The sequence below is a fragment of the Aptenodytes patagonicus genome, chromosome 3, assembly GCF_965638725.1.
Source record: "Aptenodytes patagonicus chromosome 3, bAptPat1.pri.cur, whole genome shotgun sequence".
NCBI classification, from domain to species: Eukaryota; Metazoa; Chordata; class Aves; order Sphenisciformes; family Spheniscidae; genus Aptenodytes; species Aptenodytes patagonicus.
This window is the reverse complement of record NC_134951.1, coordinates 111,271,895-111,293,516: the sequence shown is the minus strand read 5'-3', so window position 1 is coordinate 111,293,516 and position 21,622 is coordinate 111,271,895. Positions and strand designations below refer to the sequence as shown.

At 37.4% G+C, this 21,622-nt stretch overlaps 1 protein-coding gene across 7 annotated transcripts in view; it reads left to right on the top strand.

Annotated features, from left to right (window-relative positions):
- ENAH (ENAH actin regulator) overlaps window positions 1-21,622 on the top strand; it is a 102,828-nt gene that overhangs the window by 49,219 nt on the left and 31,987 nt on the right. For 6 of the 7 annotated variants that reach the window (XM_076334657.1, XM_076334655.1, XM_076334660.1 and 3 more), the window contains exons 3-4: window positions 871-1,048; window positions 13,348-13,432. In XM_076334657.1, coding sequence (XP_076190772.1) covers window positions 871-1,048; window positions 13,348-13,432 — 263 coding nt within the window. Of the gene's footprint in view, window positions 1-870; window positions 1,049-13,347; window positions 13,433-17,120; window positions 17,238-21,622 lie in introns of those variants that run through there. The other variant, XM_076334658.1, reaches the window with a different exon arrangement.

Below are 21,622 nucleotides of genomic sequence, written 5' to 3'. Positions count from 1 at the left end.
TACTTGGGTTGGGGTTAAAGATCTAATCTTTTTCTTTGAGGAAAGCTTCTATATCTGTTTCCCTCTCTCCCAGCATTTCATAAAATTCTTTTGGTCTGTTCTTGGTCATTTATCACACACCTGAAGCATGGATTGATAATCTCCTGTGTGATTTGTCATTAAACACTTATTCCAAGAGCATGAAATGATCTTTGTGCGTTCATCTGAGAAGAAACCTGTTTTTTTTTCATGTTATTCAGTTGAAAAAGGTGAGAGGATATAGTTATCCAAGTGCAATGGGATCCTCTTAGTGGAATGTAGCTTGTAATAAATGGTTGTCCTACTAGCTTGAGTTTACAGCCTTTTGTGTGAGCCATAATGATCTTGCAAAATGATACCTTGTGATACATAGTAGAAGTCCACATAGACTGCTACTGAAAGCACAGCAAGCTAGGGGTGCAGCAGCCACAGTGAGAAGGTGATTACTTGATTAAAAAACATAATTCTAACAAGTACTCTGAAGTTAATGGAAAACTGAGTTTCTGAAATCCAAATACATATTCACACCAAGTACTCTGCTACTAAAAGTCAGAACTGTTGATATTACTACACTGCTGTTATGAAACATCATTGTGTCATTTGAAATGAGAATGCTTAAGCTACAAAAGTTGATACAAAATATCTCATTAGTCCCCTTGTGTATTCTCTTCACTGATTTCATGTGACATTGGAATTAAAATTGAAATGGCTATGTGCTTCAACATTGTGATCTTGTGGATCAGGGGGCTGGAGTTAACCTACATGGTTAGGGAATAAAATCTACGTGAAGCTGAAACTTGTGGTAAAATAGCAATTTTAAACATAAGTAATTTTTCTTTTTTATGATTATAGGTGGTAATAAATTGTGCCATTCCGAAAGGGCTGAAGTACAATCAGGCTACACAGACCTTCCACCAGTGGCGGGATGCTAGGCAGGTGTATGGTCTGAATTTTGGCAGCAAAGAAGATGCCAATGTCTTCGCAAGTGCCATGATGCATGCCTTAGAAGTATTAAATTCACAGGAAGCTGGTAAGAGTCTGTTAACTTTTTTTTTTGAAGACTGTTCAAATACAGAGATGGAAAAAATTCAAATGTTTATGCATAAAAGTCAGTAAGTCTTGTTTCTAGTCGTGATTCAGCCTCTAGCCATTTTAATTATTTGGGTGTTTTGTCTGCCTAACTGCTGCTGCTTAATAGCGATTCTCAACTTGACTGCCATCTGTGTAAATGCAATTCCTAACAAGTAAACATGTTTTCATGTTATCTATTATATATAGAAACTTGCTGACTTTGCTTTTTTTTTAATGAAACAAAACCAAAACACCTGACCAACAAATGCGTAGCTCTTAATCAGGGTACTTTTCAGGATTTCTAGAGACATCCAGTGTTCTTAATGTGTATGGGTATTTTTTCCTTCTCGTTGAGTACTGGTTTATTATGAAAAAGTTACGCGTTTTCCTCCAAACTTCGGAATTCAGGTCATCTTCTTTGGCAGGTCTTACCATACGGAGTTTTCTAGCTTGGAGACCTTGGATCCAGGGGTAACGTTCAGATGAGCACATATAATTTAGACAACAAATCTGTCATTTAATTTCTTTGGAGAACAGGATGACATAGAGGGTTTAAAACGTTGGTGGAAAACTTAGTGGCTTTCAGTCTCCAGGTGGTGTCTGCAATATATTCTAGATAGGCTCTACAGCAAATTGGTCAGTATAACACTGGGACACACACAGAGGGAGCTTTTATTTTAAAAGACTTCAAGATACTTTTGTGTTCTCGTAACCAAATAGAATTCTTTTGTCCTCATTAAACTTTAAAGATTGCCCGTGTAACAAGAGATAGTGCTTCTCTGCCAGTTTTCTTTCTCTTGTGTAGAAGAGAGGCTGTAGATAACCTTACTAGCGCTGTCTCAACTACAGCAAAAAAGGGTGACACTATCAAGCTGCTTTTCATTCTGATAGTTGTTTCAAGACTTACCTTTTGAAACTAAGCTACCTAGACCAAGAAGGATGATACGTTCTGCAGTGCTTATGCTGTTGTGCAGCATATGAGGCCAAAATATAAAGGGTAGCTAGAGGTATAAGGTTTCTTTTTGCCAGCTAAAATAATCCAGTTGTGTATCCCATTTTCCTACCTCCCAGTTGGATATTTTCTCCTCTGAATCCCTCAGTTCTCCTTTCCCTAAGGGTTACTTGACTGTAAATATTTCATGCATTCTGACTGTTTATCATCTATCTCCCAAGCAACATTTGGGAACACACGAAGTGTTGGTTTCTATTCATTTGATGTAAAGTCTGAAAAGGCCTGATTTATGGTAATCACCACAAGTTTGAGGATTTTATGTTGTTTCCTGTTACCTGTACTTGAAGAGTTTGGTACAACATGTTTCAAACGAGTGTGTATGTGTATATACACACACATATTTTTCATCATTTAATTTAACTCCTTCTTCTCCTAACACTAAAACTGAGTTACCAGAGAGGCTGAAATGACAGGCAGGCATGGCAGTGCTCATTTTTTAACTGCTCAGTATGTCTGGTTTTTCATTTCACAGATTATTGGAATTCGTCTAATGACTAGTTCTCTTGCTGTTTTATGCAAAGTACATGTGAGCTAACAGCTACGTTGTTATATTCTGCAGAAGTAGAAATTTTATTGAACTAAGATGCCACTTCAGTTCATAAAGACTCATTATTTAGACTTGGAAAAAACTAAAAGTATTTTTAGGGGGTTCCCTGAATGTGACTTTAATAATAGAAAATGTCATTCAAACAATAGCCTAGAATCAATGTAACTCCACAGGAGCAAACAACTCAATGAAAATAACTCTTCTTTCTGTTGCATCACTTCAGTAATTTCTTAAATGATGGGAGGAGGAGGGGGGGAGCTGAGCTTTGCAATGAGTCTAAAAAACCACTGTACTTAGAATTCAGTCCTCTGCTCATCCCAAATCTTGAATTCTTCCAAATTGTTCTGCCAGTAGTCTATTCATTGGTCTCTGAAGTGGCCCTTCAGTTTGAGTTTGTCCACTTCATTCAGTTTAATACCAGTTAATCCCTGATGATTGGGGGGGTTGTTTTGTTTTCAGGTGGGTTTTTGTGTGGTTCATGAAATGAGAGTTGAGTATGACTGTAATATCACATCCTGGTTGCTGGCTACTGTGCTGTAGTCTACCTAGTTTGTTGTTAACGGCTTTGAGATGTAGGTCGGACAGGGACATGAATTAAGTTGTGTCATTATGTTTGATAGTGACTGGTTGTAACCTCTAAGTTTTCTGAATTGTAAGATAGTCACTTGGTTTCTCTTTCCTGTGATTTGACCTGGTAGTAGTAGGTGCAAGTCAAAATGCATTAATTAGCTGCATCACAAACTAATGGTGGACACCATCGGCACAGGAGGAGATAACTGTTCTTCTGTAACTTCTGTCAGCCAAGAAGGACTGCGGCTGTTTAAGAGTAGCTATCACTTACCTATTTCACAGATACGTAGGTGCTCTAGCTTCCATCAAGATGAAATAAAAACAAAGCTTAATGTTATCAGTGTCACTTCAGCAAATGTCTGAAAATGAGTAGTTTTGCACTGCTGCTTGTAAAAAAATTCATAATTATGCATATAGAATTGCTTTTGTAAGCATGTTACTACTTCCAGACAATGTTTAAAGATAAATATTCATAATTTATCTGTGTTGAAATACTGTCAACAAGTGTTCCTAAGTTTTATCAGCTGGGAGGTTTGTCAGTGTATGATCTACATATTACTTAATTTTTCTGACCTGTATCAGTGTAAGAAGTAAAAAAGATCAAGTATCTTTCTGAACATGCCTGCTTCAATAATGGAATAGGATACTAAGTAGCTTGCAGTTTAGAAACAAACTAATTGGACTCCTTGCTCAGTTTAATGCATTCTTTTCTCTATAGTTGGTATAATTTCCTAAAAGTGCAGCTAGAAATGAATCCTTTGGTGTTGTGGTTTTTTTGGGGTTTTTCCCCCCCAAGCATCTCTGACATAGCTGAATATTTACTTAGTCAGGTCACTGGCTCTGAGGCTGTAATATTAGCTCTTCATTTTAGGAAATGGATTGCAACTGTGTCCTATTCTCTCCCCCCCCCCCCAACAAATTAGCCTTTTTTTAAAAGGTCTTGGGGGGTATATGTTATGAAAGAATTTGTGGTAACATGTGAAGATCAACACATTATGTATTGATAGTTTTGTTTCTTCCAATTTATCTGCTAGACTTTTAAAAATTTCTAACATAAGCAGTCATAGTTGGTATTCTGATGATACTGATTCAAAAATCTGTACCTGAAGAGGACAACTTGTGTCTTAATAATTTATGTAAATTGCTGTGTTTTCTAATATATCTAAAACAGCATATAGAATCTCCGACTCACATAAAATAAAGAAATTCTATATAGATAACTTCCCTTTTACTCTAGAATCGCTTACAATGAAAGTTTGATTCTTGCAGTATCCTTATTTTGTGCTGTGTTTTCTCATTTTGGCAATTTCTTTTATTAGCTTGGTTATTTTAAGTTTTATTTTGTTCATAAAAGGAAAGCAGTTTTAATGTTAGCCGAGCATACTGTTCAGAAATTCATAAAATTGTAGATGAATTTCAAACTTTATGCAAGAGTTCACAGGAATCTAAATGACTTCTGAGGAATATTAAAGATTATTTCGTGAACATCCTTTTGGTTTGCAAGTCAGCTGTTACTTATGGCTTGTTCTCACTCTTTAAAAGGAAAAAAAATTGACATAATCTCCTTCTCTTGCATATATTTGAAAAATGTCCTTGATCTTTGCTTGCAGTTGGCATCTTCACCTGTTGTATTGGTGGCATAATTTGAGGTTGTTTAATTTAGGATCTCCCTCTAGTGGATCTACAGAAGCAGAGGCGAAGACAGTGGGTGCCTGTACCACTGAGCAGGCAGTGGGACGGGCTTTTTGTCATTCTAATGAGTTTGGATTGCAGAATGAAAGTGTTTGAAATTGGAGTAGAGTAAAGGCTTTACTGCAACTGGCAATTTTCTTCTAAAAGACAGTACAGGTTTGTCTCAAAGGTCTCTGAACTGATGGCTGCCTTGTTAAGTGAAATTGTCTGAAATACGCTGCCTCTTCCCCCCCCCCCCCCCCCCCTTTGCAGTGCCGATCATGTGATCGTCCTAATTTCTCTTATGCTGGAACACTTACATTTAAATCAATGTAAAAGTCAAAGTGTTTTCACTCCGTTCTGGTTTGAATGATCATATTAGCTAGTAGCTATTCAACCAGACCCTATTTTCCTGCTGGCTGCTAGCTAGTAGAGCAGATTGTAGGCCACCTGCAAATCCAGAAGAGAAAGACAACGCAGAACTGCACTTTCTTCTGGAATTTTAGGGTAGACTAATGCTACAAGTTCCTGCCCCATACTGTTTTGGAGATGTATTAAAAACAAACCAAGATTTGTTTCTGGCACTCATTTGGGAAAATACTGAAAGACTTACTCATTAAATAGTTGTCTGAGGTGGTCAAAAGTTACACCTTCATTAAATGACAAGTATGTGTCATCAGTTTAAGAGGTCATTTGAAGAGGATTTCTGGCTTTAAGGCTGTGTGCAGTGTGTTCAGGTATTCAGTAATTGGTCTTAATTGTCGAGAGTAAAGATAACTGCTTTCTGCGAAGGTTTTGCATTGCATTACAAAGAAAATTTTCATATCTGCATTAAGTAGAGCTTAGTGTTGCAATCAAAGTGATTCTGGAATGAGAGAAAAGCCTCAATGAAGGGAAATTAGATGGCTGAGAAAATTCTCTGATGTGTGAGAAAATGGATTATTCCTTTGAAGGAATGAGGGCAAGTAAGGGAAGTGTGTGTTGGGAGATGGGAGGAACAAAGGGGTATCATACTCAGTTTTGCTGCAAAAAGTGCCTTCTAGTTCAGCTGGAATTGGCGTTGTTTTGTGTGGCATCTGTCTTCAGTCCCAGGAAAGCCTTGCTAAGAGAATAAGAAACTAATTATGAGATTTATATATGTGTAATTTGCATTTGAGGAGTTACTTTGGGTTGTTCGTTGCAGAAGGTGAAAGCGGCAAAAGAACAACTGAAGGATGTCATACAACTGTAAATAAGCCTATTCTAATTCTTTCTAATAGAATTACATATATGTAAGATTCATGATGGCTTTTGTACTAATCTTTAACAGTTATATATTGGTTCTTGAAAAGATTTTGGGATATTCTGGATGTAAAGGCAAGGACAGGAATGGCTTCAGTGAAGCTGTTCTAATATTGCCTTAGATGACACTTAATTCGTAGGAAAATGAGGAGGAGGAAAAAGAAGCTTTGTTGTTGTTTCCAGGGTCTCTTTATTTTGTTAGTCTTACCTTGGGGAAAAAAAATTGAGGTTAAATTTCTTTGAAATTATTAGTAACCCTAGAAGTTAGGTTGTCCAGTTATTAAATAATCAAACCTTTATGGGGAAAAGATGCATGCTTTTTCCACAGCTGTATACTAATGTGTGGTCCTTTCTCTTACAGCAAAGATAGTTCATTAAATCCTTGCTGATAGGGGAATGCATTTACTTACATCAAAGACTGAATAATTTAGTGTCTTTGGGAAATGCAAACTGAAACAAGAACTGGGGTTGCCTAATTGGAATATGTATAGAGACTATAGGAGACTGAAATAAGAAATGTATACGCGGGGCTTGGGGCAGATTTCAAATGCTTTTCCTCGTACTGTTGTGGTTCACATCATGTTAAACTTGTTTTGAGAGGAAAATGATGCTACTGCAATGAAGTAATTATGCTATACCTGTACTGTTGGCAAGCCTCTGGAGCAGGCTGTCAGCACTCTCTGTCAGAATGGGAGTAACATGATGTGGTATTATTATCTGTGTTGTCAGAAGATGGATAATATCTCTATTTTTGCTTGTAAGTTTTTTCTTTTCCTTTTAAATGTGGGATTGATTAAAGAAATTTTTTTGTAGTTACTAGATTCTATAATAGCTAATCCTGATTAATCCTGATTTATATGCCAAAATATTGACCTAAAGGAAGTTTTAACTGTTCCTTGGACAAAATACTTCTGTTCCATTTTAATTGCACATAAGATTATTGAAAGCATCATCAGTGTTAGTTGTGGTATTTGGAAGTGAAGAGAGAGTTGCTAAGTTTTCAGAGTTATACTCCCTTTTAAGGGTTGCTTGTGTGGTATTTCTGATTTGTGTGGTTCTTCAGGATTGGTGGTGTATCAGGTGAAAGCATTAAAGTTTGATTAGGCAACCAGAAGAATTTCATTAAAATCTGGTAGTTGGTCTTAACTGCATGTCAAACATACATAGAAGTACATTAATTTTGTGGATAAAGTTTTGTTTAATAAATATTGGGGAATGTTAATATATTTTTCTCTTGAGGGTTTATATTGTTGTCTTAAAAATATTACCAGTAGAAGTCGTAGCCGTATTAAATCTGCTGCCTTTTGGGAACAGGATGTTGTCATAAAATCATGAGCATAATCGTGGAAATACAGCTTTGTTAGAAAGGCTCCTTTCTTTAGTATTATATGCAAAAAGTGACAGTTGTCATGTATAACGTTGCTATTTAATCAGATTTTGACAGAACGGGGGGAAAAAAGTAATAAATATCCTGCAATAGATGGCATTGATATATTTAACTTTTGATACTTGCTTTTTTAAAGATTGTGATATTGTAGTTTCATTAAGCAACCGTAGTACTCTACTGTCGAAGCTTTGTCTCTGTCTCCCCCTGCACAAAAGGACGGCAGAGGGAAACCGCAAGCCTGCTTGAGGTCACCCAGCAAGCTAGTGCTGAGCCAAGCCTAGCACCCGGGTTATGAGCACTCTGTTTCCAAGGCTCTGCTGGCATTGATAGGAGGCTTATCTCTACTTAGATTCAAATGTATTTTAATGAATATTTTTGTTATTCTTGGTCCCTTTTATTACCTTGATCAGGTAAAAGTGCTTGTGAAGTGAAATGGAAAACATTTACTGTCAATATAGAAAATGCAACATAGTTACCACTCTGCTAAAATAAATCAAAGTGATGAGTAAATTAACTCAGCTGAGGGTACTTACAAAGTGGTACCTGTGTATGAGGAAGTAGATATTTGAAGGAAAGATAAGTCTTCGCTGGAAGGTGATTCACCGAATAGAAGTACTAGATAATAGTTTTGTCACTTGTTAATGCCCCTGTTTTTGACCATCATAGTCTTGCTTATAAATCCGTAATACAAGTCCAGGTCTAGAGGAGTGGTGCCGTTTTGCTTCTGCGGAAGGCTAGTTAGCAAGTCTCCCCAGACTTTGTTCTGTGATGTCCTAGAGCAGGACAGGCTCTGAATGGGAGGAGAAGGAGCTAGAGACAAGTGAAAGAGGTTACTTCACCATAATAATTTTCCTTATTACTTCCTAGTATAGATCTCTGAAAAAGCCTGCTTTTCATTCATTCAGAAAACCTTTAAGCATTTAGTAAAATACAGTGTTTTTTGGTTTGTTTTGCTTTTTTTTAAAGTTCTTATATTCTACAACAGAAATACATCTTTTTGCTGTGGTTTTGAACTCTTGCCTGGGGTGTGTTCTTTGCTTAGTAGGTGTACTCAAACTGTCCTTACTGAAAATCTTCTTTAAAGATTACAATTAGTCATCACACTTATCTTTATAGCATATGCCTATATAAATTAACTTGCTGTCTGCTTTCAATTCATTCTTCCTTTGAAAAGTCAGTCATACTTTGATTTGAATATCATACTGTGTAATTGGAATGTTGCTTAGTTTTGGCACTAATACTGAGAAATGAAAGAGTGGGAATTCTTCATTACCGAGTTGTTTATATAAACTGTTTCTCTGGGGGAAAAATTGAGATCTTCACCTCAAATTCTTGTGTAACAGTTGACCAACTTTTTCTAGAGGTGCTAGATTTTTAAAAAATAAGACTTTTTTTTTGTCTTTTAATGCTGTACTCTGAACAGTACAGTAATTGCAGGAGTGGGTTTTTTGTGTGTGTTTCGGCTTTCTTGAACCCTAGGGTATGCGGGGTTCGGAGGAAGACTTCATGTGATCTGACTGCCAGTGGTCCCCCAAAAACCACTTCACCTATCCTTACGTTACCAGCTCCCAAGCAAGCCTGTCCAGCCAAATGAAAATACACACTGTAGCTCATTGTATAACCTGTAGTACATGTATTGTTCCAATCTTGAACAGTAGATACTTGTGGGATTTTAGGTCTATTACCTCATAGAGATATGATGTCTTCAGTGTCAGCCAGGTGCTATGTCAATGCTGCTAGTGTAAGGCAGGTGACATTAAAAGAAGTGGGGTGAAACTCCAAAGCAGACAATGTAACTGCAAAGATTGAAGGAACTGAGGAACTGAAAGGCATCAAGGGAGGAGAAACCATGTGTTTCCATCTCCAGTTTGCTAATTATACTTCCATAGGGTTGTGCAACTGGGATTAAATCAGCTCTTGAATGGAGAACAGAGGTAAGAAGTCAACTGGAGGTGAAAATGAAGTTAAGGAGTTTGATAAACTACAACTCTGGTTGTGGTTTAAAAAGGTGATGTTGGGGATGCGTAATTTGGCTCAAGCAGCCCCCAGCAGTCTGATGTCATTCTCTGAGCTATGCCAGCATAGTTGTCTGTGTGACTGCATAAAGAACCAGAACCGACCCTGATCTAGCTGGTGGAAACACTTCTTGCAGGCTTTTTCCCCTGGGATTTTTAATGCATTGGATTTCCAGTCCATCTCTCACTACACAGTTGCCTGAACTGTCATAGAGGAAGGGTGAAGCAAAGGTGAGAATAAGCTGAAAAACAGAAAGCATTTAAACTGGAATGGCTGCTGAACAAATTAGTATGAAATTATATCCTCTGTCAGTGTGCCGTGGAGTGCACCATCTGTGCTTTCTTTAGAAAAAGAAAGATGTTAGGTTTTCCTTAAACTCAGGATGAATAGACCATTCAGCCTCGTCTCTTACTTGGCTTGTACTGGTCTCTGAAGATAAAGTAATCCTGTAGAGGATCAGACTTTTTTCCAGGCAGTATCTGTGAATATTTCTCTTGGGGGTTGATGTTTCTGAAGTATCTTGAAGTGTTCAAAAGCCTCTGAGAGAGTTTTTTATTAGCTAGCCCCTGCTTATTTATTTATTATACCATCTGTCCCACTATCCAGACAGTTGTATTTCAGCAATGAAGTGGTGGTCTTGGCTTGCTGTAATAACTTAATTTTATAGGATAAAACATGGAATCACAGAACCATAGAATGGTTTGGGTTGGAAGGGATCTTAACGATCATCTAGTTCCAACCCTCCTGCTATGGGCAGAGACACCTTCCGCTAGACCAGGTTGCTCAAAGCCCCATCCAACCTGACCTTGAACACTTCCAGGGATGGGGCATCCACAGCTTCTCTGGGCAACCTGTTCCAGTGCCTCACCACCCTCATACTGAAGAATTTCTTCCTTATATCTAATCTAAATCTACCCTCTTTCAGTTTAAAGCCATAACCCCATGTCCCATCACTACATGCCCTTGTGAAAAGTCCCTCTCCAGCTTTCTTGTAGGCCCCCTTCAGGTACTGACGGCTGCTATACAGCCTGTATTTGTGCTTGGGATTGCCCCGACCCACGTGCAGGACCTTGCAACTTGGCCTTGTTGAACTTCATGAGGTTTGTGCAGGCCCACCTCTCAAGGCTGTCAAGGTCCCTCTGGATGGTATCCCTTCCCTCCGGCGTGTCAGCTTACTTTTCTGCCTGGTATGTACTTTTAACTTGCTGGTGTTTGTTAGCATGGTGGTTATTAAGAGTCTATGCTTGCAGAGAGGAATTTGTCAGAGAACAGGCCAAATGACTTGGTAGCTGAACTTTTCTCTCCTGAAAGCCTTTGGTATACTCAGGTTGCATTTCCTTATGGCAAAAATGTATAAGAAATACTAGAACAACCATGTTAATTGTTAGCAGGTGATTGTTTTTGGCTCTCTTGCATGTATAGCTATGAAAGAAGCATATAATTTACTGGAGTAGGTTGGCCAGGTTACGTTAGCTTGGCTTGCTGACGGTTGTGTTCTGCAGAATTTACAGAGAATGTGATTTTCTGACAGCGTGATCTAAAACAAAGTTTCAGACTATGAGAACAGGTTTTCTGATAGCTAGGCTGGTTTGAATAGCCAGTGGAAGTGAAGCTAGGTGGTCGGATTCCAGTGGTGCTAGCAAAATAAAGAGTTGGGGGGACACTAGCAGAAGGGTTGTAGAGTGGAAGTCCAAACTCAGCTACTGCAGCATGATAATACCTTGTTCAAAAAGACTGTTAAATACTCTTAAAGATTAAATGGGTAGAAGTTTGAGGTTTTCATTTCTGCTGTATTTTCTGTACAAAATAGTTCCGGTTGGTAAATGGCCATAGTATGACCATTTCTTTTTATTTTTGTTCTTTGTTATTAATTTTTAGGTCAATGTGTTTCATACTGAGAAACGGCAGATCTGAGGGAAGGGACTATATTAAATGTGGCAAGCGACAGTGGTATATAGCAGCTTTAAGCAGCAACACAGCTGCTGCTGGATTGCATCTACTTCTAAAAGTCCATGAAAGGCTGCAGCATGGTGCAGAAAGCAAACCGCCCGGCTGCTTGGGAGCTGTGGTCATAGCTTAACGGACATAAAAGCCTACCACCTGTCACACAGGGGAGATGACAGAGGAGGATGTGTGACTTCAGAAGTTTTAAAGCAGAAAAATTTTCCAGATGAGCAATATGACAGATGTTTCTACTTACTGATAACTTAATTATTAATTATCATTGCAGTTAAATCTTTTGCATTAAAAATAATATCAGTTTATGTCTGTGGGTATCTCTTGGAGGTACTCCAAGCAAAAATAGTACATCCAGGGCAACATCATGTACTTAGGTATGAGGACCTGACACTTAGGTGAAACACCTAACACTTGCTGACAAGAATAAATAAGGAAGACACAACCTCTGTAGTACACTTCCTGCTTTTATCTTCTAGAAGTAAGTTCTTACGTTACTTTTCAACTGTAGGGTACAGTAGATGGTATACACTCTCATAATTTTCAGGATTCGTTGTCTTTATGACCACAGTAGAAACAATACTATGCTGTTTTGAGTAAATAAACCTTTTTGTATACCCTTTTGTACGAATGAACCTTTTGTATACCCTTTAAACAGGGTACTCATTTGCTGAATCTGAGGCAGATCGCCTGTCCTTGATGTCTCAGTATATCACACGTGGTCTCTTCATGGTTTTTGGATGACTTTCACAACTTCAGATGGCAAACAACTTTTACATTTTGGTATCTGAGATAGGGGAGATCTCATTACAACTTCACCACTCTAACTAGTTTGGTGGAATCTCAGCAAGAAATTACTGTTTTGCTTTGGGACCTTTTCAGAACTGGATACATTTTTGTTGTTTTCAATTCTGCATTTGCTTATGAATTCCATAATCTTAGGTGTAGCTATGGTCTAAATAATTTCCTGTTTTACTGCCCATTCTTACAGAAACAATGCATGATCTACTGTATTCCATTCCACATTTCTCCATCCTTCACTTCTATTATTTCTTTTTAAATAATTTTGTGCTGTAAAGACATTTGTGAGGAAAGTGGAAAAGCCTCTGTTTTTAGAAGACAGATCGGGCATATACAATTATTTGAAAGATGTATAATTCAGAATTGCCCATTAGTAAAAGTCGAAGATGTATTTGCATGTCCTTCTCTTCTGCATTTCTTGTGCTTAGCAGAATGCACGGTTTGTTCATTCACTATATGCCTCTGTTCCTTTGGACGCAGTACTTGCCTATCCACAAAGGAAGGTCTTTGATCCAAGTTGATGAGCTAAAATCTGAGTAAATTTTGGTGTGACCTGTAGAAACATACTTTATCTTCCTTCTCTCAATATGGTGATAAGCTTCTGATGTTTTTTTTTCTCCTGTTCTTTTTTTTTTATTTCCAGTGTTCTATTTAGGTGAGTGTTTTAATTTTTTGAGCCTTTTCTGTTCCCCCAAGAGTATTTGTTCATTGTTTTAAGAAAATCTCAGACTTGGAGTGCTTTTCAAAGCTTTTCAGTCCCATCATATATGAAATTTATTTTGCATTTCTGTGAAACCTTTTCATCCATGTGAAATAAATCCATTCTGCAAATATGTAAGGTAACATTTGTTGCAGTTTTTATTTGCTGTATTATGTTGTTGAGCTTGTTTGGCTTAAAAAGCAGAAGTAAACAGTTCCTATAATGTCATGTGATGGCTGGCCTTTTTCTTTGATTTTTGTGCTTTTTTGCAAAGTAAAAGTTTAAATCATTAACTTACGGTCTGTCCTCTCTTTTAGGTCCTACATTGCCTCGACAGAATTCACAGCTTCCCTCTCAAGTACAGAATGGTCCATCACAAGAAGAATTGGAAATCCAGAGAAGGTACGGTATTATAAGTGAACAGGTGTTCAGTTAAAGAATGTAGTAACTCCTCACTAATGATGAGAAATTAAATGTCAAGGACTTAAAATCGCTATCTTGCATTAGGGCAGCATTTGTATGTTTGCAATTTTCAGTAGTGCAGCTTTCCTGTGTAAAAACTTTGATTGTAGCTATATCCCTTGTTCGTGACCTCCACCCATTCAAACAATGCAATTGCTATTGGCCTGTCATGAAAGAGTTGAAGATCAGATGGGAGGCCTTGGAAGATTTCACTGCTGTCATTTTTAACCAGACTAATTAATTTTCCAGTGACTGTTGTGCCTTCAGTTTTTGACACATGCTTATAAAGAAGAAAGTAGCAAGCAAGGAAGGATGTTTTAACATTTAGAAGTAGAGAATTAAATCATCATGGAGAATCAGAATTTTTCTTCCTGAATGTGGATGCACTAGAACAAAATATTGTTTGGCATTGGAAAGCTTGTTCGCCTTTGTACTATATTAGTTCTTTAGCAAAGAAACCTTCATTTTCTGCTTTCAGTGTATACATTTATGGAACCTCTAGTAGTTTAACTTTCAGCTGTAGCAATACTGGTTATATCTGTGCTGCCCTCAGGGAGTAGTCCCTGTTCCCCTGACCAGTCGGCACTCCTCCAAGCTAAGCTGTTCCCTGTCCCATGCCCTGTGGGATATTGTTCAGACCCGTAGCATTTTTAACATACGGGTTTTTTCAGTTCCTTTTAATAATTGCTACATATCGATCATGTGCCCAAGTTCTGGGAACAAACTTTCTAGCTGCCATATTCCCGCTTTTGTTGTGTGGCAATATGGGTTAGTGCTGTAGATTGAGTGTCTGGGATATGGGTATATGAAATGGCAAAGTCTTCTAGGATAGTGCTGTCAGACTGGGTTAAGTGAAAACATCAAGACCTTGGGCTGTCTCAAGCATACTGCCTGTGGTGCAATCCTGGATTATTTTACCGTCAAAATATTCCCAGGAGATTAGCTGTTCCCTTCCAGAAGGGATGCTGGGAGTGATTTAGGTCACATGCAGTGCAGATGCAGGGAACAGGATCCTTGAATAAATAGGAAGTGGTCCAGATTGATGGTGTAAATGCATTTAATAGCTTTCGGTGGTAACTGGAAAAATATTTTAACATGTTGGGTCTAATTGGCACTGAAGTCTTTTCTATTTTGATATTTTGCATTTAGTTTGTTTATGCAGAGGTGAGCAGAACCAGATTGCTAGTTTGGGAATAATTCGTATTATAGATTTGATAAACTAACTATATGTGTTGAACAAAGTTTTGACATCAGAATTGGTCATACATGTCCGTCTCTTTTCTGCAGTATGTTCTTAAATCTGAGCAGGGATCGCTTTATCTGAAAGTCGTCTTGTTTAAAAACAAATAGCAAGAAGCTCATTACAAATCTGTCTGTGTTTACGTGCAAGTCTGCTGTCATGATAAAGGTCTTTTATGTTGCTTCTTTTGACAGACTTTTAAAAAGCTTTTTTCTTTTGGTATTTTTTTCTGTTCTACAGAAAATAATAATAATATTTTTATATTATTATTTTAATAATATAATTAATTTTAATATTAATTTTATATTAATATTAATATATTTTTATATAAAATACTTTTAAAATACTTTTAATATTTTTATTTCCTGCCTGTTCCTTTAGAAGGCTGTATTAATTGAAATTTATAATGCTGAAATACTTTTCAGAGGAGCATTGTAGATAGACGTCTCTTCAGAAAAAAGTGCTGCCCTGTATTAAGAGCGCTGCAAGTATCTTGAAATTTTTTGTGTGTAAAGGACATATTATCAGATGGCATTCTTAGGGCTTCACTTTCTCATTTGATCAGTGTGCTCTACTTGTTTTCATCTAATATAATGTCCTCTTTTGAAGTCTGGTCCTGGTTTTGATTTGTTTTTCCCCTAAAGAAGGATAGAGAACTGGAATGAGTGTTTACTCATGTTGCTAGTCAGATTGTGGAAAGGCTATTGCCGTTGTGTCATTAAGCCTAAAGAACAACACGTAATCTTGTTAAAACATTTCACAAATGCTTCTCCGGTCTCTTTACTACTGTAACTATATGGTTATAATACAGTTCAGTTAACTTTCAGCTAGAACTTCTCTTCTGTAGTAACTGTCTTTCAGCTTTCAGACTGTAATAACAATAGTCTTACTACCATAATGTAGAGAGTAGTAAATAGTTGGGAAGAAAAGGTTTAGGTATATTACTTTTAACATATCTACAAGTGACACTTCCAGTCTCAGTAAAGGGTAAAGGCGGTGTGGGCAGAATTGAATTCTGTGGGGAGCAGCAAGACTACAGGGAATGCAAGAGAAGGGAATAAATGTTACTGCGTAGGAAGGAACATGGGGTTTGTGACGGATCAGTAGAAAGGCAGGCTTCGCTAAGTCTATTGCTTGTGAAATGTGTCTGTGAGGTGGAGGTTTTGTTTAAGATGTGGCTTGATAATAGTTGTCTTTAAAAGCTGGTCTCATATCTCTCCCCTTAAGTGTACCTGGGTTCAGTAGTGTTTGACCGACTCCCATGTTAAGTTCAGGAAGATATTTTTTTAAATTATTCTAAGCCTGAGGAAAAAAATCTGCTTACATAAAAGTTAAAGTTGAAAAAGGGACCCTGTGGAGATCATCTAGTCCAACCCTCTGCTCAAAGAAGGACTAATACCATTGTTAAATTATGTGGCTTGTAGCTTCAGGGTTTTCCTAGGCGCAAATAGAAACATTTCCTCAGAAATGTTTTGCCAAAGGAGTGACTGGTGAAGAATGGCATGTTAGAGAGAGCTCTTCAACTGATCTGGTGTTTTCCTTCACTTTTATAACCAGTGTTCAAGAATCTTGGGGAAATTGGAAACTGAAGAATTAAATTAGATCGTTGCCAACAAAAGTGTATTATTTTGGTTCAAAGATTTTTCTCTATTTTAGAAAGGATTTAGATGCCTTACATTTTGAGTAAAAGTGCTAAAGTAGTAATATTACTTTGTTTATTTTGCTGCAGAGCTTGTTACTTGAACATTTGCATTGTTTACTGCGCAGTGATGACAATCTGTAAAGCCACTAGGACCAGATGTGCGATCTAAAACACTGGGGTTTTTGAGGCCAAGATTACACCTAAGGTGGTCAATGAAATCATTTTGTCTGGTGAATTGATAACTTTGTTACTTTCTTTTAAGAAACCTTAAAACATGGTGTATGCTTTCCCTGTCAGGGAGTACTTGAAGATAACTGTAATTTTCCTTAACTTGCACTCATTTAAGTACAGTAATAACAAGCTCTAAAACACTCCAGCTTCCATTTTCGATCCTCCAAAATGAAGGGATGTTTTGTTGTATGGGTTATTTTTCATTTTGCCAGAGCGGTAGTCAGGCAGTGTTATAAATTCCACTGATTGTTTGATAATGAGCCAACTTCAGTTGACATGGTATTTGTTAATAACTTCAGAGTTACTTAATGTCAAATACTATTTTAAAATAAAAGATTAGTTCATGGCATGCCTCTGTGTGCTACTCGTGCATGTAAATTTACCTTCTCTTCCAGCCGTAATGAATATATTGTCAGGAATATGAGTCACTGAGTTGGTATCTAATATGACACTTGGGAATTTAATGAGTTAATGTTTATAAATAACTTCAAAATCATCACTGCTTCATAAATAAAGAGACCAAGAACACCAGAAACAGAGAAAGTGTATAGATTGTAAGGAATAATGAAGGTATACAAGCCCCCTGTTGGCCTTCAGGGACGTAATGGACCAAAACTTGACCGACTTCTGTCGTAAGTACTCAAAATTGTTAGAAGTTTGCATGAACACGACAGTGGAATATTAGGGGGTTTTGTAATTGTTAAATACTTCAAGTTTGCGTACAGTTTAAGTTCATATCGTGGATTGGGATGATACTGTTAAAGAAAACTTGGTGTGTGACTGTGCTAGAAAGTAGTATTGATGTGGTGTGGTTTTCATAACATCTTTTGAGAGGCTTCTTAGTTTTATGTAGTACAAGTTCAGAGGCTGACAAGGGTAGCAGTTTCTTATTTACTGATGGACTTAAAGGAATGTTTTTGATTTTACAGATTAAAAGTATTTTTTCTGAGATTTTGCTAATCTTAATTTTTAACTATGGTAAAATAACTTACATTTTTTTACCCTGTAAATTAGTAATTATTACATATATAATTCCTGAGCTGTTTTGAAAACGTGTGGAAATACTGAAAGAAAAAAACCTGCATCCCACAATTCAGTAGCAATGTAGGTATAATAATTTAAAGGAAGGAAAGTTTGCCTGTCACTTTCTGTCCCTGGTAGCCTGGTTTCTACTGATTTCCCACAGCCCATGACCTTTCCCTAGTTAGTGGCCAGATGTACTGTTTCCAGTTTTCCTTTGCTTTTGAAATTGTGCCGTTTATCTGACAGCTTATTTTAAGGAAGTAGGATTTCTTTAAAGGTGTATGGATTGATTAGATTGTAACTAAGCAAACAGTTCTAATCTGAGATAGGCATATGAATATAATACAGTAGTTGGCTTTTTGGTTTAGGGTATAAGAGTGGTCAGTAGACTACTGTCATATGATTGTATTGTGTGCTGTGCATGTTACAAAATCTACATGAAGTTTGCATTCCAGAGACGTGGTTTAGATGGAATCAAAGGGGTTTTGTTAATGCCTAAGCTAAGGGTTTCCAGCAGGTCAAAGTTACATCAGTAAACTTTTCAAGTTGAGCTTGCTGAGGTAGTTTCATGGAACAGCCTGCAGCCATTTCAATCTTTCCAGCCTCTGCATTGCATAGCAGGACAGGAGACAGAGGCAAAAAGACCCGTCAGTCAGTGTTGTTTACCTCATCCTAAAGACTTTTTTTTTTTTTGCCTTGCCCTCAAAGTTTCTGGAAAACAGAGTTCTGGTATAATAACGACTTTTTTTTTTTAGTGCCTCTCATTTTCTTTCCATTCACAGTTTCTTCTCATTCACAGTAAAGTTTTCCTTAGTTCTGTCAAGGCTAACTTTCAGAGACTTAATAACTGGCTTTAGGGAGAGGTAATGGGTGCTGTCTGGTTACAGTACTGAATAGCTGTAGATGTTGGGTAACATTGACATGTTTAGCAGACTGAGAAGGGCGCTTTTCCATTAAGCAGTCTTTTGACTACATTGGCAAAATTGATGCCTTAATTGCTGCAATTGAATATGGATGTTGCTTGAAGGATGATTCTGACAAGTATCTTAGTTAACACTTTTGAAAATGTCTCTTTGAAATCTTACCCTTTCTGCAAAATTTTCATTTCTGTGGGTTTTTTCCTGTTTAATGCAAAACATGAAATTGGGATTAGAAACTGTTCTACGTTTTTCAGGATTTTTGGTTATTGTGGTTCCCTTTTATGAAATTAGTTCTGTCCCAACCATACTCACTACAATACCACTGAGGGTGAGTTGCCAATGGAAGTAGATTTTTCTGCTACTGAGATTCTTATTTTTTTTCTAAAATTTGATGTGCATAGATGACTTCCTGCAATCTGGCTTATGCCAGATAAGTTCATGTGTTCTGTTAGTTTACATAATAAGTTGAAAAGGTCAAGGAGAGGAAAACTGGGCTTGACGAGGTTTGATCAAAGAGCATTAATATATCCCTTTCTCTATTAGAAATCCTGTATCTAATAACCTTCAGGTTTATAGTTGCCTCTTCATGTCTTTATCGTGGTGGTGGTTGGTTACCAGTTTTTGCTTGACTGATAAAACCTAGTTCTTTCTCTTATTTTCTTATTTCCAACTAATGTGGTTTGAGGTTATAACATAAAAGCTTGTTGTTAGACCTTAAATCCCTTTTGATCAAAGAAATGAAAGCCTCTTAGTTTGACCTTGCTAATGTGAAAAGCTTTAGAACTACTTTTGAAGAAAAGAATAATTAACCAGATAAAACATAGCACGGTAAACTGTACCCGGATAATATTTTCTTTTACAAAAGAAGAAAGGCAGTTCATGGGGTGTTCCTGGGCTTCAGTAAAGCATTTGACAGATACTGAGAGGGAGGTTCCTAGGTAAGGTGGAAGAGGGGAGGACTGCTGTGGAAGTGCGAGGAGCATAAGAACAGGCAGTTCCTCCTGCATCATTTGGAATGATCACATTTTATTTGGTGTTTTGCTGAACAAAGTAAGTCCTCGCTGCTGATGCAAGTTGAGATACGCAAGTACAAAGGAGAACAGGAGGAGTTGGATGATGTTGCAGACTTTGATCACAATGGAATGAGAAATAATACATAGCTGGTGTCCTGGTTTCAGACATTTTTTAGGGGGGAAAAACCCCAACCTGTAGGTCAAATACTAGTGTTTTGGATGTTTTAATACTAGTGTATGGGGAAAATCAAATCGACAGGGGAAGTGTTACATGCAGTGGTGATCAATCAGGATATAGGTGCTTGAACATTGGAGGTAGCTGTAATGACCTCTAGATTTGTGTAGTGTTTCAAAATCATGATACATGTAGTAAATTAAAATGCCTTTATAATTTTTGCATTAAGTGTAACAATTTGATTGTTAACTTTGATACAAACTTTAAAAAAAGACACAAATGAAACAGTCTCACCTTTCACTACTGTTTAAAGAACCAGAGGTCCACCACTGTTGAAACTGGAAGTAATTGTCAGTTCCAGAGCATATACATAAACTCACTTCACAAACCTCTTGCCTTTAAACAGTCAAACTTTGCAGATCTTCTAAGTGTCTGTTTCTTGCTTATTTTTATCAAGTTGACTAGCTCTTGTCTGGGTTTCTCTGAAATGATGTGCAGTATGCTCAGGTAGAAGCTGTCCGGACTGTTAGCACTTGAAAAAAAATAAAGTGAACTTGGTAAGAGTTTTAGTGAGAGCATATAGCAAGAGCTCAGTTTAGGTGATGCAAAGTGAAGTTCATGCAACTGAGAGAGCTTAGGAAGATGCAAAGAGGTTAAATTTTGATCATTTCTGCTGAGGTCATGTTACTGATGCATCAAGTGTACTTTTTATTCATGAATGCTCTCGGTCTCAGTGGAGGCTGCCTGTGGTTGATGGAAATTTGCAATCTGTGTTGACATGATTTAGACTATATTTCCTCTTTGTTAATGAATTACAAAATTTGGGGGGTGGTGTGTGTTCATTCCATGGTACATAAGCATTAATGTATAGGTCTTGAGATGCGTATTCAGTAGGTTTATGTGACCGTACAGGAGAGTGAGCTCTGTGGTAAATGCTGAATTTTGGAATGATGAATAAATATTTGATATTTAAAGATGGAAGTGCAAGTTTAATGTTTATATTCAGTTTTTATTATTCAGACAAGTTCCTGCAAATTTGAAGGGCCCTAGCAGACACACCTTTTCCTTTTCTGAACTTGTGCAGAAGAAGATTAGAGGATTAAGCTATTAAAACGCAGACTGCTAAGTTCAAAAGACTGTAGCTAAGTTCAAAATAACCAGCATGTTAAAGCACTTCTTTATTTCTTTCTATAAACGGTTGTATCTAGTTAAATCTGTGTCCAAGAGCACATGCAGTTACTTGCAGTAACAAGGTAGCTGCTCTTCTGTAGACGACAACATGCTTCAGATGGAGCTGAGGTCACCCTGCATCTGGTGCTGGCGCCTCTAGCTCAGCTACGCGTTGTGTAGCCTGTCTGCAGCCAGCTGCGCTGTTTGTGCAGTGACTCAGTGCTGGGAGGAGGAGAGCCATCATGTGAGATGTATTCTAGTGGGTAGTGACTGTTAGATTAGATAATGGTATCTATGCCCACATGCTGGGGCTTTCAGCATTTTAGAATAAAACTCCAAACATTACTGTCTTGTTTATTGCTCCATAGATTGAGGCAGGGTTAGAGGAGCTGGTGCAAGAGCTCAAAGCAGCCCTGAAAGTCTAGGCATACGGCGACTCCAGGACTGGAATACTATGGACTTTTTCTTGCAGAGCTAGTCATTGCAATGCAACTTTTAAAATTTGTAAATATATTTTAATGGTTAAGTGTATTTTAATATTTATTTAATTGGTAAATGTAAGTTTAATGGCCAGATGACCGACACAGTTTGAACAACTCCATTGGTTTGGGTTGATGAATCCAGGTTTTTGGTAATTAATTATGGTTGATATTATACACTTACCTTTCGAACTTTGACATAGTAGCATTATTGCTAGATTTCTTGTTTATGCTGGG